We start from the raw sequence: 15,640 nt of genomic DNA on the forward strand, positions 1-15,640 counted from the left end.
GAGGAGTGGCTGGTGGGTTTGAACCGCCAGCCTTCTGGTTAGCAGTCAAGTGCCTTAGGCACTATGCTACCAGAGCTCCTGAAAAAAAATTAAGGTCTAAAATATGATTTATAATCTTTTTAAAGAAAAAGATATTTATGATGGAAAAAAGTTTATGGAAACATATATAAAATGTTACCAGTAGGTACTCTGAGTGGTATGTTTATACAAAATTTTTGCTTTATTGTATTTTATAATTTTACTAGAATAAAGATGTATTACTTGGACACAATAGAAGTTTGAAAAGTATGTATGAATTCCACTACTTACAGGCTACTGCATAATTTGAATTTTGTATTTAGAGTAATAAGTTCTATAAAACTAGTAAGCATTTATTATGGACAGACATTGTGGTAGAAAGAAGAGAAACGGATGAATAAAATAGATTCAGTTCTTACAGAGTTTATAGTCAAAGAAAGGAGAAAGATATAAAAAATATCAAATTGTCTTAAGTTCTATGAAAGAAATAGGTTTCAGTGGTTGAGACTGATATGCTTTGGTCAGGAAAGGTCTCTTTGAAAGCTGAAATAAAAGGGGGGAAAAAAGAACATTGCAGACAGAGACCACCACCTGCTTAGTTCCTAAGGCAAGGAAACGCTTGGAGGTTTCAAAAAGTCTAAGGGCATGGGGGGAGTAGGACAAGGCAGTCAGAGCCCACAAACTGCAAGGCCTGCTGTCTAGGGCAGTGGTTTACAATCAGGGCCGATTCAGCCCCCTAGGGGTCATGTGTCAGTGTCTGGAAACACGTTTAGTTGTCACAACCAAGGAGGAAGCGTTCTCCCGTACAAAAAATTATCTGTCCCTGTTAAAGGGGCAAGGAGGCCTTATCTTTTGACCTCCTCTAACCCCACAAGAGGAAGACAGAATCATCATCAGTAACCCAAGGCCAGAACTCTGGTAGCACAGTGCCTAAGGCACTTGACTGCTAACCAGAAGGCTGGAGGTTCAATCCCATCAGCCACTCCTCGGAAGGTTGGGCAATCTACTTCCATAGTGATACTGCCTCGGAAACCCAAGGAGGGGTTGCCATGAGTCGGGTCCGACTCCACGGCACATAACAACAACAACAACCCAAAGCCTATTCCTGGTAAGGCCAGGCATCCCACCTCCCTCCAGCCCTTTCACCAACCCTAACACCAACTGTTCCTCCCACAGCACCCACTACCTCTCTGATGGGTTTGATAATTCACTGTGGTGGCCACACAGAACCCACAGATTATGGGGTTTATTAGGGAAGCAACAGGCTACAATTCAAGTTCAGGAACATGTTCAGTCTCTCTCAGCCCGCCGTCTCTCAGCCGACAGTCTCTCTTCCAGCAGTGCGTGTCTCTCGCATCTCCCAGCTGGCAGTGAGAGACTCCTTCTGCCTGTAGGAGGGCTCCTTTTGAGCCTGGCAGAGTGGCCAAACTAACCAATCCCAACATCAGAATTCTAAACACCTGAGAGACAGCAAACCTCCCAGGAGATTGCTTTGTGCTGCTCCCAACAGAAATACCCCAGGTGGATAACTTTAACAATCAGGAGCTACTTAGTTGCTCACAGCAAATTCCACCAGGAGTTTACAAAGACATGGATAGAAAAGCCACACTATGTAAATACTACACTGTAGTCTCAACATGTCAACAACAGGGCTGCAGTTGAGAAACTTTGGTCTAGGGGAAAGGTTTGGGATTTTATTTTCAACATGAAGGGAAGTCACTTAAATATTTTAGGAGAATGATCTGATCCATATTTTAAAATGATTACTCTAGCTAAGAATGGATTCTCAGGGGCTAAAATGGAAGCAGAAAACTAACTTGAAGGCAGCTGTCCTGACAAGAGATAATGGTGGGCCAGATTTGAGTAGCAGTGAAGAAAATAAATACGTAAATTTGGGAAACTCCTGAAAATAAAATTGGTACCAATTGATGTGGATGTTGAAACAGGAGGAATCAAACTTGACAATTCAGTTATTAGCTTGGACAAACTGAGTGGATAATGGTACTGTTTACTGAGATAAGGAAGATAGAGAAAAGTAGGTTCAGGGGGTCCAGTATGTTTAGAAATGCTTTGACTGAGTTGTACAAGACAAGCAAGTAGAGTCATCAAGACGACAGTGAGAGATCTAAGTCTGGGCTTCAGATGACAGGCTTGGCAGAAGACACAAATTTAAGAGCTGTCAGTATATGTGCTGTTTGTAGGTGCCCTTGAGTCAGCTCTGACTCATAGTGACTCTGTCTACAGAAGAATCCTGCCTGGTCCTGTACCATCCTGCTTCAGCCCATCATTGCACCCACTATGTCAATCCATCTTGCTGGGGGTCTTCCCCTTTTTTGCTGACCCTCTAGTTACTAAGTATGATATCCTTCTCCAAGGAATGGTCCCTTCTGGCATCATGACCAAAGTAGGCGAGATGAAGTCTTGCCATTCTCACTTCCAAGGATCATTCTGGCTGCACTTTTTCCAGGGACAGATTTGTTGGTTCTTCTGGTAGCCCATGGTATTTTCACTATTCTTTACCAATACAATTCAAAGGCATCAACTCTTCTTTGGTCTTCCTTGTTCACTGTCCAGTTTTCACATATGAAGCAACTGAAAATACCATGGTTTGGGATAGGTGCACTTTAGTTTTCAAAGTACTATCTTTGCTTCTTAAAATTTTAAAGTAGTCTTTTGTAGCAGATTTACCCAGTGCAATACCTTTGATTTCTTGACTGCTACTTCCATAGGTACTGATTGTAGAACCAAATAAAACTAAATCCCTGACAACTTTCATCTTTTCTCCATTTATGTGATGTTGCATATCAGTCCAGTTGTGAGGATTTTTGTTTTCTTTACATAGTCTTTGAAGATCATCAGTAAGTGCTTCAAGTTATCTTCACTTTCAGCAAGCAAGGTTGTGTCATCTGCATTATCACAGGTTGTTAATGAGTTTTCCTCCAAACCTGATGCTGTGTTCTTCCTTCATATAGTTCAGCTTCTCAGATTATTTACTTAGCATACAGATTGGATAAATATGGTGAAAAGCTACAACCTTGACACATATCCTTCCTGATTTTAAACCACTGAGTATCAGCTTGCTCTGTTCAAACAAAAGCCATTTGATCTATGTAGTTTCCTCATGAGCACAATTAAGTGTTCTGGAATTCCTATTCTTCACAATGTTATCCATAATTTGTTATGATTCACAGTAAAATGTCTTTGCATAGTCAATAAAAAACAGGTAAACATCTTTCTGGTATTCTGTTTTTAGCCAAGATCCATTTGACATCAGCAATGATATCCCTCATTCTACATCCTCTTCTGAATCCAGCTTGAATTTCTGGAAGTTCCCTGTCAATATACTGTCGCAACTCTTTTTGAGCTATCTTCAGCAAGATTTTACTTATGTGATAATAATGACACTTTTTGATAATTTCCACATTCTGTTGGATCACTTGTCTTTGGAATGGGCATAAATATCAATCACTTCCAGTCAGTTGTTCAGGTACCTGTCTTCCAAATTTCTTGGCATAAATGGGTAAGTACCTCCAGCACTGCACCAGTTTGTTGAAATATCTCAGTGGGTATTCCATCAATTCCTGGAGCCTTGTTTTTCACTAATTCCTTCAGTGCAGCTTGGACTTCTTCCTTCAATACCATTGGTTTTGACCATATGCTATGTCCTGAAATAGTTGAACATCGACCAATTCTTTTTGGGTGTAGTGACTCTGTGTATTCCTTCCATCTTCTTTTTTTAAAATTTTTTTAAATTATATAATGTTATTACTTTTGTTATTGAGAATATACATACCAAAACATACACCAATTCAACAGCGTCCCCCTGTACAAGTTAGTGACACTGATTATAGTCTTCAAGTTGTGTGACCATTCTCACCCTTATTCTCTGAGTTGTTCCTCCCGCATTAACATAAATTCAGTGTCCCCTATGTTTTCAATTTAATCTTTCTAGTTGCTTTGTCAATTTGATCCCACATAGACAGTTCTTAAAAGAGCACTATGCTCAAGGAAGATTTATTTTTTTTACTAATTAAACTGTACTACTGTGTTAGATTTTAAATGACTTCAGGGGTTATTTTTGGTTTAACATTTAAAGATTATCTCAGAGCAATAGTTTCAGAAATTCATCCAAACTTCATGGCTCCAGGAAGACTGAAGTCCATACAAATTCTTCAATGGAATCCTTTATCACAATGTTCAGTAATAGCAGCTGGGCACCACACAGTTCTGGTTTCATGGCAAAGAAGGCAGTTGTTCATGGAGGCAATTAGCCACACATTCCATATCCTTCTGCCATTCCTAGCTCTCCTTCCTCTATTGTTCAAAAAAAAAAGAGACCAATTTTTGTGTCTTGGATGGCCACCTGCAGGCTTTTAAGATCCTAGGCACTATGCATTGAACTAGAAGGTAGAACAGGAGTACTAAACATATTATTAGACTAATTCACTGGGATATCACATGAAACCATGACCTTAAACCTCCAAATCAAGTAACCATATCCCATGAGGTGTTTGGTTATACCTAAGCAGCCTCCATAGCTCTCTCTCTCTCTCTCTCTCTCTCTCTCTATATATATATAGTCATTGCTGTAAATGTATCTATCACACAACTTTTGTCATTTTAGCTTTTTACAGATGTGTAACTTACTGACAGCAATTACAATAATTGTTGTTGAATAATTAGTTACCCTTAATAATTGTGATATGTCCATTATCATTAACCCAACTTTTTCCCCTCCCTCCCACTTCCGGTTGTTGTTGCTGTTGTGAGGTGCCATCAAGTAGGCTCTGACTCATAGTGACCCTGTCTATGTACAACAGAATGAAACACTGCCTGGTCCTGTGCCAGCCTCATAATCCTTGCTATACCACTCCTGGTAAGCATGAATAAATTTTGTTTTCTATACATTTACCTTTGCTCATCTTTTTATATAAGTGAAGTTAATATTTGACCTTTTGTGATTGACTTATTTCATTCAGCATAATGTCTTCCAGCTCCATCTATATTCATTTCTCCTACTGGCTAAATAGTGTTCCAATGTATGGATCACATTTTATTGATTCATCTGTGTATGAGCATATAGGTTGCTTCCACCTTTGGCTGTTGTGAATAGTGATGCAATGAACACTGGTGTATAAGTCTCTGAGTCTCTGCTTTCAAGTCTTTTGGGTATATACCTAGGATTAGAATTAGTGGGCCACATGGCAATTCTATTTTTAGTTTTTTGAGGAAATACTACACTGTTTTCCACAATAACTATATATTCTCACTGTTTCACATTTCACATTCTCACCAGCAATGGGTAACTGGTAATAATTTCAATTTCTCCACATCCTTGCCAACATTTGTTTTGTTTTTTATCTTAGCCATCCTAGTGTAGTGAAAAGCTGTATCATTATGGTTTTGATTTGTATCTCTCTGAGGGCTAAGACACTGAGCATCTTTTTGTGTGTTTGATGCCATTTAAATATACTCTTTCATGAACTGTCTATCAAAGTCCTTTGCCAATTTAGATTATTTGACTCTTCATTGTTAAGTTGTTGAAGTTTCATACAGTATGAAATTCTTGTTGAATATATGGTTTCCGAAGATATTCTCTAGTTGATAGCTTGTCTTTTCACTTTTTTTGTAGGCTTTTGATCAACGAGGTTTTAATTTTTATGAGGTCCCATTTATTTGTCTTTTGCTTGGTGTGCTTTTGTTATTATATTAGACAATTCATTGTTAAAAACTAATTCTGACAGTACTGTCCCTGCATTTTCTTCTAAGAATTTTGTGGTTTTAGTTTGCACATTTATACTCTTAATCTAATTTGCTTTTGTGTAAGGTGTGAGGCATGGATCCTGTTTCTTATCTGTTTTTGCATGTGGAAATCCAGTTTTCCAGCATCATTTATTTTATTTTGTTTAAAATGCATTTTATTGAATATAATATATATACAGTGAAATACACAAAACTCAAGTGACATGGGTCAACGTGTTTTTTTTTGGCAGTGTTCCCTCCTCTTCCCCCCTGCAACCAACAAAGAAAGTTTCCCTCCATATATAAACCTTTCCTTGACCTTCCACAGCAACAAACTAATACTATACTTGTTTTTCTGTGATTGACTTATTTCACTCAGCATAAATATCCTCCAAGTTCATCCATATTATGTCGTGTTTTGCAGACTCTATACTATTCTTTACTGCTGCAAAGCATTCCATTGTGTGTATGTACCACAGTTTGGTCATCCACTCTTCCGCCAACGGGCATGTAAGTTGTTTCCATCTTTTTCCTATTGTAAATAGTGCTGTGATGAACATGGGTGTGCATATCTGTTCCTATCCTGACTCTCACCTCTCTAGGATATATACCTAGTAATGGGATTGCTGGGTTAAATGGTATCTCCAATTCCAGCTTTCTAAGGAATTGCCATACTGTTTTCAGCCGCAGGGATCCAGGTAAGGAGAGGGAACCTAGGCACGCCCAAAGCAGCAGGGCGGGAGAGTGGGAGAAAGGGGATTACAAGGCCCAGGAGCTGGGACAGATGAGCAGTCAGCTGCAGGGACCCAGGTGAGGAGAGGGAACCTAGGCACGCCCAAAGCAGCAGGGTGGGAGAGCGGGAGAAAGGGGATTAAAAGGCCCAGGAACCGGGACAGAGGAGCAATCAGCCGCAGGGACCCAAGTAAGGGTGGTAGGAGAGGTTTCCAACAGGGAGACAAACCTGTCTGTCGGGTTGTCCTACCATGGTGACATGTTGATGTGAGTTTTGAGGCTGAGCCACTGGTGTTTCAAACCCAGTGGGATGCACATGGTGCACAAGTATCAGCCCAGCTTACAGACTGAGACAGGCTAGGAAGAAGGAGGAGGCCGTCCACTTCTCAAAGAATTGGCCAGGGAAAACCTTATGGATAGCAAAGAAATACTGTCTGATACATTACCGCGCAACTTTATGGATAGTCTGGTTAGGTTAGAAGGTGCTCAAAATAGGACTGGGAAAGAGCTGCATCATCAGAGTAAACCCAGCCTTACTCATATGGATATAGTAAAGCTTTCGACACCTCCATTTGCTGATGTGGCACCACTCAAATTGAGGAGAAACAGCTGCAGACATCCATTAATCACTGGAACATGGAATGCAGGAAGTATGAATCTAGGAAAACTGGAAACTGTCAAAACTGAAATGGAACACATAAAGATTGATGTCCTCCACATAAGTGAGCTGAAATGGACTGGTTTTGGCCATTCTGAATCAAACAACCATATGATCTACTATGCTGGGAACGACAGTTTGAAGAGGAATGGCGTGGCATTCATCATCACAAAGGATGTTTCAAGATCTGTCCTGAAGTACGATGCTGTCAGTGATAGGATAATATCCATATGCCTACAAGGAAGACCCGTTAATAGGACTATTATTCAAATTTATGCACCAACCACCAAAGCCAAAGATGAGGAAACTGAACATGATGAATGCCATGCCATTCCTCTTCAACTTGTCATTCCCAGCATAGTTTGACAACTTCCAATTTTCCTAGATTCATACTTTGTACATTCTATGTTCCGATTATTAATGGATGTTTGCAACTTTCAATTTGTCCTAGATTCATATATATTCAGTGTGTAGACTGTGTTAAAGAAGAAAGAATATGATTACTATTCTGAGTGTCTGAGAAGTATTATCTTCTTTCCAACAATTTATTAACTCCCTGAGGGAACTGGTTATGTCTTACACTGTTTTCTTAAATCCCTCACAGAATCTAGCAAATTCCTGTAGTGGTATCACAACTTTCAGGATTTAAGAAAGACATGATTTTATGTAAGTGAGTTATAGAGTATCTGTCTTTTTGTAAGTGGCTTATTTTACTCAGCATACTGTCTTTAAGTTCCATACGGTACCATGTATCAAGACTTCATTTCTCCTACTGGCTAAATAGTATTCCATTGTACATCACATTTTATTATCCATCCATTCATTCATCTGTTGATAGGCATCAACGTACAGAAACCAAAGTTTATCAGTTGTTACCATGGATAGGAGGGAGGGAGAAATGTAGGGTTAACTGTGATGGAAAAATCACATTGATTAAAGGTACTCAGTTATTGTAATTGTCAACAGTAAGTTATGTACTTGTAAAAAGCTGAATTAGCAAAAGGTTATGTGATAAGATATATTTACAATAATGACCAAAAAAAAAAGGAGCAGCTGCTATATATGCAAATACTCGTAAGATTTGGTTCCTTGGTTTGGTGGTTTAGGGTCATAGTTTCACGGCACATTCCAGTTAATTGGCCTAATAATATGCTTAGTGCTTCTGTTTTATTGTTTATTCTGTTGCATAGTGCCTAGAATCTCAACAGCTTGTAAGAAGCCATTCAAGGCATTTGGTCATCCAAGATAACTGGTCTCTATTCACCTGGAGTAATAGAGGAAAAAAGAGTCAGGAATAAGAGGAAGATTTAGAATGTGTGTCTAATTGCCTCCACAAACAACTGTCTCTTTTTCCATGAGACCAGAAGAACTGGATGGTGCCTGGCTACAATTACTGAACATTTTGACAGAAGATTCCATATATGAATCCTGATCAAAAGGGGGGAAATGCAGAAGAGAATTTCAAATTCTCATAGACTCTAGACTTTCTGGAGTCATGGCGGGTGGGTGAACCCTTGAAACTACTGCCCTGAGATAATCTTTAAACCTTACACCAAAAATATTTCCTGAAGTGTTTTCAAAACCAAACAAACTACTAAAAAAATGTCTGCCTTGAGCAATATGCTCTTTTAAGAACTATCTACATGGTGGCGTAATGCCTAAGGTATCTGACTACTAACTAGAAGGCTGGTGGTTCAAACCCACCAGCCACTTCTTGGAGGGGAGGTTGGGCAATCTACTTCTGTAGTGATACTGCCTCGGAAACCCAAGGAGGGGTTGCTATGAGTTGGATCTGACTCGACAACAGTGCACTTGGTTTTTGGTATATGGGATCAAATTGACAACAGCAACTCAAGACATTAGTTAGGAATCAGGGTACAGTGAGTACATTAATGAGGTAGAAACAACTCAGAAAATGAGGATGACTGTACTCAAAGAATGTAATCAATTGCACACGGAGAAACAGCTGAATTGGTGTATGTTTTGCTGCATACATTCTCAACAACAAAAACAAAATAAATAAAATTTAGGAAGAAAAAAAAAAAAGACATGATTATTCCTAGTTGAAAATTACCTCAGAGTCTAGACCACAGGACAGAGAAAAGACCCAGTATCATTCGAATGTACCTTCTAATACTTCTGAGTGATATAAGTTATCTCTTCTCTTTGATTTTGTTACGCATCTGCCTTGATGGGTGATCATAAGGATGAAGCACATAACAGTGCCTGAGCAACAGAAAATGATTGTGATATAATTACTATTGATTCTCTTGTATGATTACAATTTAAAAAAACAAACCAGTTGCCATCAAGATACCATGTGATCGAGTGATAGATAGTACCTAGTATTTAAACAAAGAATTGTTTAGTAAGTCAGTAAAGTAGGATTATATTAAGATGTCTTACCTACATCTCCATATACTTGTGAAGATGGATACTGTGGCATATACTGTGTTGCCATGTCTCCAGCTCCAGTCACTGGTGAGTACATATGGCGTGGTGGAGGGGGCATCATGGTTGGAACAGGAATGAAACCAGGCAGAGGAGCATGTGGAGGACGGTGTATCACTGTGTGACTACCAGGATGAAACTCTGGTGCCTGGGGAACCACAACAACTCTTCGAACACCATTGTCTTCAATAACCTACAAAATTAGATTAAAAGTTTCTTTCATGGGATGTAAGCAATTCTTTTGAAATATGTTAGATCAGATTAAGAAATGTTGCAGTTCAATAAAAAAAATTAGAGAATTAACATTAAAAGATGTTATTTAATACGTTAGATAAATATATTTGATATATGAGTTAGCAATGAACATTAAGTAGCTTTTGTTAAACAAAATAATAAAAATTTTAAAACCTTGATGAGACTAGCTAAATAATAATATGAGCAAAAAATGAATAATGAGATAAGGTTAAATGTATTTAGTGAGGGAGTGAAAATGAAGAGAGACTCAAGGGAAATTTTGGTTAAGAATAATAGGTTCAGGCCAATCATTTCCTTTTCCATATTGTGCAGAGGGGAAGGGAGAACAAGTTGTAGAAAGACCAAATAAAAATGGGAAACAAAACAAAACTTGGCATCCAGAATGAGAAAGATCAACCATATACATTAGAATTTAAGATACAAGATTCTTATGACCATGATCAAAGCATTTTAGAAACTAAAGATTATTTAAAAGGAGACAAATGCAAACTACATATTAACAGCTAAGAAACAGTACCTACGGATTTGAGGCCTAGGAATTTCAGGTTTTGTAGGAGTCACACTGTAGTAACAGATTTTAAAAAACAATAGATTTATTCTCCTTGAACATTACTAGAGGTACAAGTGTTTAGTATATACAGAAAAGCCTAAAAGGATACAGGGTTTTACCTCAAAATCAGGACCTTAGCTACTTCAGAGAACGTTTGCCTCTGTTACACATGAGTAAGCAGAGTATGTGGCTACAAAAGAGAAGGCAGAACATATAATTCTAGATGCTGCTAGAGATGTGGGGCTAGGAGTCTGTGGAAGATTTCCTCTGATTGCTCCTGAATGAACCTTTTCTAGGCAATACAATCTTGGTGGTATTACCCTCCTCTATTTTTCTATTACTTCACTGTATCCCTTGTTTGGTATTTATTACATTGAAGTATATGCTAGAGGCACTGGTGGTTCAGTGGTAGAATTTCTGCCTTTCATGCATGAAACCTGCCTTGATCTCCGGCCAATACACCTCACGTGTATCTACTACCCATCTGTCAGTGGTGGCTTGCTTGTGGCTATGAGGCAGAATAATACATATATTTCAGCAAAGATTCCAGACTAAGATGGACTAGCAAGAAAAGCCTGGTAATCTACTTCCAAAAATCAGTCAATGTAAAACCTATAGATCACAATAGCTGTATTTGTAAGTCATCAGGAGAATGGCACAGGAGCAGACAAGCATTTTCTTCAATTGTACATGGGGTCACCACGTTTATTCATTTTTAAGATGCTCTGGTAGCATAGTGGCTAAGACACTTGCCTGCTAACCAGACGGCTGGCGGTTCAAACCCACCAGCCACTCCTCGGAAGGAAGGTTGGGCAATCCTACTTCCGTAGTGATACTGCCTCGGAAACCCAAGGAGGGGTCGCTATGAGTCAGGGCTGACTCGATGGCACATAACAACAACAACAACAACATCTTTCTCTATACTTCAACTATAAATTCCTCAAGGGATGTATATTAGTTAATCTTTATAGCAATGCTACAAATAGGTCCTATTATTATCTCTAATTTTGAAATGTTACTTTTGTTAGTTGCCTTTGAGCCAATTCCACTCATGGCAATCCCATGTGTGCAGAGTAGAACTGCGCCATAGGGTACTCCACGCTGTGATCTTTCAGAAGCAGACTAACAGGCCTGTCTTCTGAGAGGTCACTGAGTGGGTCTGAATCGCCAGCCTTTCCGGTTAGTAGTTGAGCATGCAACTATTGTACCACTCAGGAACTGTTTTTCAGATAGGAAAATGTCATTGCTCTCACTCAAAACAAAACAAAACAAAACAAAAGTTTCTTTACTCTACTAATCCTGCCAGCTACCCATCCTATTGCTCTAGCTCCCTTTGCAGTACAGACTGTTCAATAACTTGCACAAGGTCACAAAGATAGTGAGTGGAGGAGCTAGAATTTAAACTCAGGTAATCTAGTGTCAGATTCCATGCTTTTATATACCTTGTGGGCACAGAATCCACAAGTACTTGTCTACTAATGTCTTTATTTCAAAACACAATTAAGATCTCATTTGGTTAAAAAAGAATTATCTAAATTTCTTTTTTTTTTTTTTTAATTGTGATTTGGGTGAAGATTTACAGAGCAAATTCACTTTCCATACAGCAGTTCACATATACTTTGTCTCATGACATTGACCACAGTTTACCACAATGCAACAGCTCCCCTCTCACTTCCTCCCCATAGTTACCTCTTCCCTGTGTCCATCCCTCCATGCACTCGTGCCCCCTGAGCTGTCTCCCTGTGCATAAGCAGCCCTTCTTTCTCCCATGATTGTTCTCTCCAAGGAGTGTATCTACTTGAGGTAAATGTTCAACTCATATGCCTGTCTTTTGTTTGTCTGGAAGCCACAGGTGTGGGTTCAATTCTAGACCTGAAGGGCAGCTAGGGGCCATGGTCTCAGTGGTTCCACCAGGCTCTATCGGACGAGCAAATCTGGTCCCCACCTTTTTTTTTTCTTCCCAAATGATTTTGAGTTTTGTTCGACATTGTTCTCCCTCTCTATCAAGGGTCTCCTCCATAGATCCCCTTCCAAGTGGATGACAGTGGTAGCCAGGCACCATCTAGTTCTTCTGGTCTCATAGTCGTATAGGCTGCAGATTGGATGGTGTACCAGTAGCTAGGACTAATTGTTTCCATGAATTTTGGTTTTCTTTATTCTTCTTTGCTCTGGATGAGGAGAGACCCATCGTTGCATCTAGATGGCAGCTTGCTAGCTTTTAAGATCCCAGTCGCTACTCAACAAAGTAGGAGGTGGAACAATGTTTTGTATAGTATGTTATGCCAATTGAGCTTGATGTCCGCTGTGACTATGGTCCCAAGCCCATAGGTTCGACTACTCAGTCCCCCTGGGTAGCTGTCTGTGACCAAGCCGTGACCACAACCTTGCCCCTTGTCAGCTCTACTATACACCTGGGAATTCTGATCATTCACATAAACTTATAGGACCATTGTCTGCCAACCTTATATATGTTCTTGGATACACTCCGCATTTCATAGACATACCTAATCGTTTAGCCTGTCCACCCATCTATCCACCCATACAGCCATGTTTACCTTCACTGACAACACAGTACTGTATGTGCAAAAGGGTTCATATTTGTTGTCTGTACCTCCCATGTACCTCTCTCTGTGTTTCTTATCCTCAATGGTGTCATACCGGTCACTCACATTTGGTACATTGCCTTCTCTTCACCCAAATCAATACTTATCTCTATCTATCTGACAGCCTTCCCTCCCCGCCCCTCCCACCCCTGGTAACCAACAAAGAAAATTTCCTTCTATAGATAAACCTTTCCTTAACTTTTACAATAACGGACTAATACAATATTTGTCGTTTTGTGATTGACTTATTTCACTCAGCATAATGTAACAGTCCAGTCTATCTTGCAACTCTCTTAACTTCCTCACTGTTTAGAAGTTCTGTAACTACACAGTCTTTTCCCTCTAAAAAAGAATTATCTAAATTTCTTATGAAATTAAATCTTTGTGCTGAGAAAGAACATTTAAAACACAAAGGCAAAATATAATTCAAATTAATCTATGTTTATAATAATTAAAACACAAATAAGACAACAAAATATAATTAAATAGGCTATCAGCACAGTCTGGACACCTAACCAACAAATACCACCCAATTTCTAATCAGGCCAAGTCCTGTTTTCTTTCTTTCATTCATTATAGACATAATGGATAGAGGCTCCAGACAAAGGAGGTTCTATATTTTTATCCGACATTTTATATTGTATGTGTTTTCCCCACCAGAATATGAATATGAGTTCAATGATAAAGCTGTTTTGTTCACCATTTAATCCCCAACACCTGGAATGGTACATATAGTATATAACACATGCTCAAAAGTTATTTGTTGGATGAATGCTTGGTCAGAAATACATGTATTACACTAGTTTTACTAGAATACTTTACACTCCCCCAACACCATGCTACCAGGATTCTGTGAGACTTTTTCCATTCCTACAGCCTTTACCTCCCTTGCTACTTTTGTGCAAAGTTCCATGGTTTCACCATGAACTTTAACTTTTTAAACAATAATACATATATTTCTGACCAGTCAACAAATATTTTATATAAATAACTACACCACACACACACACACACACACGTGATATCAGTAAGTGTTTATAAACTCCTTTTTCTTCAGCTCTTTGTTATTCTGACTATCCCTCTTCATCATCATCTAAACTAAACGTCTAAGTCCCCCTACCTTCTATTCCTTTGCATGCTTCCTGCCCATCCCTTTTGGCTGCTCTACTCCGGAATGACAGAAAGAAGACTGAGCTTAGACTAGTTTGTAGAATCTCTGAAAAATTTACTGACTTCATTGCTTTGTACTGACACAAAGGCAAAGTGAAGTACCACACGTAGCTCAAACAGGTAAACTGCAACTTGCCCTGAAGTTGATATAATCCTCTCTCTGTTACATACCCACCTGATCACCATAACAACCTACATTCCATTAGCAGTTAGGGGAGCCATTACAGGAAATGAAGAAAGAGAAAGCTTTCAATGTCATCTTTCAGGAGTCTCATTCAGATAATCTATAATCTTTTCTTGATAAGTCATTAACTTCATCACTAACATATGAAGGGTATTCTGTGTTGTAATATAATGATACTCTTAGGGACTACTAAATTAGTACTGTTTGCCAGTGAATTAAGTTCCTCCCACTCCTGTTAAAATTTGCTTCTTGTCTGTGTTCCTCCTACCCATTTGATATCTTAGTCCATCTATTCACCATTTTAGTATGTGTGTTACTTGGTTTCTAGTGAACCACTTACAAGTCTTGTACTTCATCATTGCCATTTACAAATTTTATGTTGGCTCAACTCCCAGCTTCTAGATTTGCAAATACTATGTATGCTTGTATGTTGAGTTCTGCTGTGCTTAGAACTTGAGTCTTAATGATAAGTATTTTCTAACATCAGAAATTGTGTTTTGGGGGAGGGAAGTCTCAGTAACGTGAAAGGTAGAATATGGTCTTACAAAACAGGTACTTAAATTATTTTGATAATTATGAGACTAGATTTTTGTCTTCTGAATACCCTTCATGATTGAAAATGATACATGTCCTAAAAATAATCTCGATCTTAAAATTGATAATAGTAACTAACTAGCCTCCCATAATCCTTCCAGAAAGATTACTGTTAAAGTCCACTTATTTATGGAACAGCTACTATGTGTGAGTTATCTAAAGAACACAGAAATAATGAGAAGGCAGCTCCTAACCTCAAGGAATTTAAAATCCTAAAGAGAAAAAATATATACACATATATAATTACAATACAAGGAAATATGTAATCCATGAGCAGGAAGTGGTATAAATAACTTGATCTAGACCCTCAAGGACAAGTAGAATTTCAAAACGCAGAGATGGGGGAATGCATAACAACATTAACAAAACTATGGAGAAAAGGAAACACCATGTGAGCACATGAAAAGTCATGTTTGGCTGCAAAAATGGATATGCGATCAGAAGTATTAAGTGCAAAGGTGAACTAGGACAGAACTGGGTAAGGTCTTAAATGTCAAGAAATCTACAGACTTTATTCAACTGACAAGAATTCAAACTAAAGGCTCTTCTTTATGAGCAAAGAAGTGAAAATATCAAAGTAGTGCCATAGAAGATTATTTTGTGCAAATTCTTGGTCTAAAGATACAGAACCTCAACTTGCATTATTAAATTTACAAATTTAAGGCAAGAAAGGAAAATCAAAG

At 38.6% G+C, this 15,640-nt stretch overlaps 1 protein-coding gene across 1 annotated transcript in view; it reads right to left on the reverse strand.

Moving 5' to 3' along the window:
• The window catches only part of FNDC3A (fibronectin type III domain containing 3A), a 341,318-nt gene that overhangs the window by 82,778 nt on the left and 242,900 nt on the right, over window positions 1-15,640 (reverse strand). The window contains 1 exon segment of the mRNA XM_042781725.1: window positions 9,557-9,794. Within this exon segment, the coding sequence (XP_042637659.1) occupies window positions 9,557-9,794 (238 nt within the window).

Source organism: Orycteropus afer, unplaced genomic scaffold (assembly GCF_000298275.1).
Source record: "Orycteropus afer afer isolate SDZICR_OR568_19922 unplaced genomic scaffold, OryAfe1.0 scaffold00157, whole genome shotgun sequence".
NCBI classification, from domain to species: Eukaryota; Metazoa; Chordata; class Mammalia; order Tubulidentata; family Orycteropodidae; genus Orycteropus; species Orycteropus afer.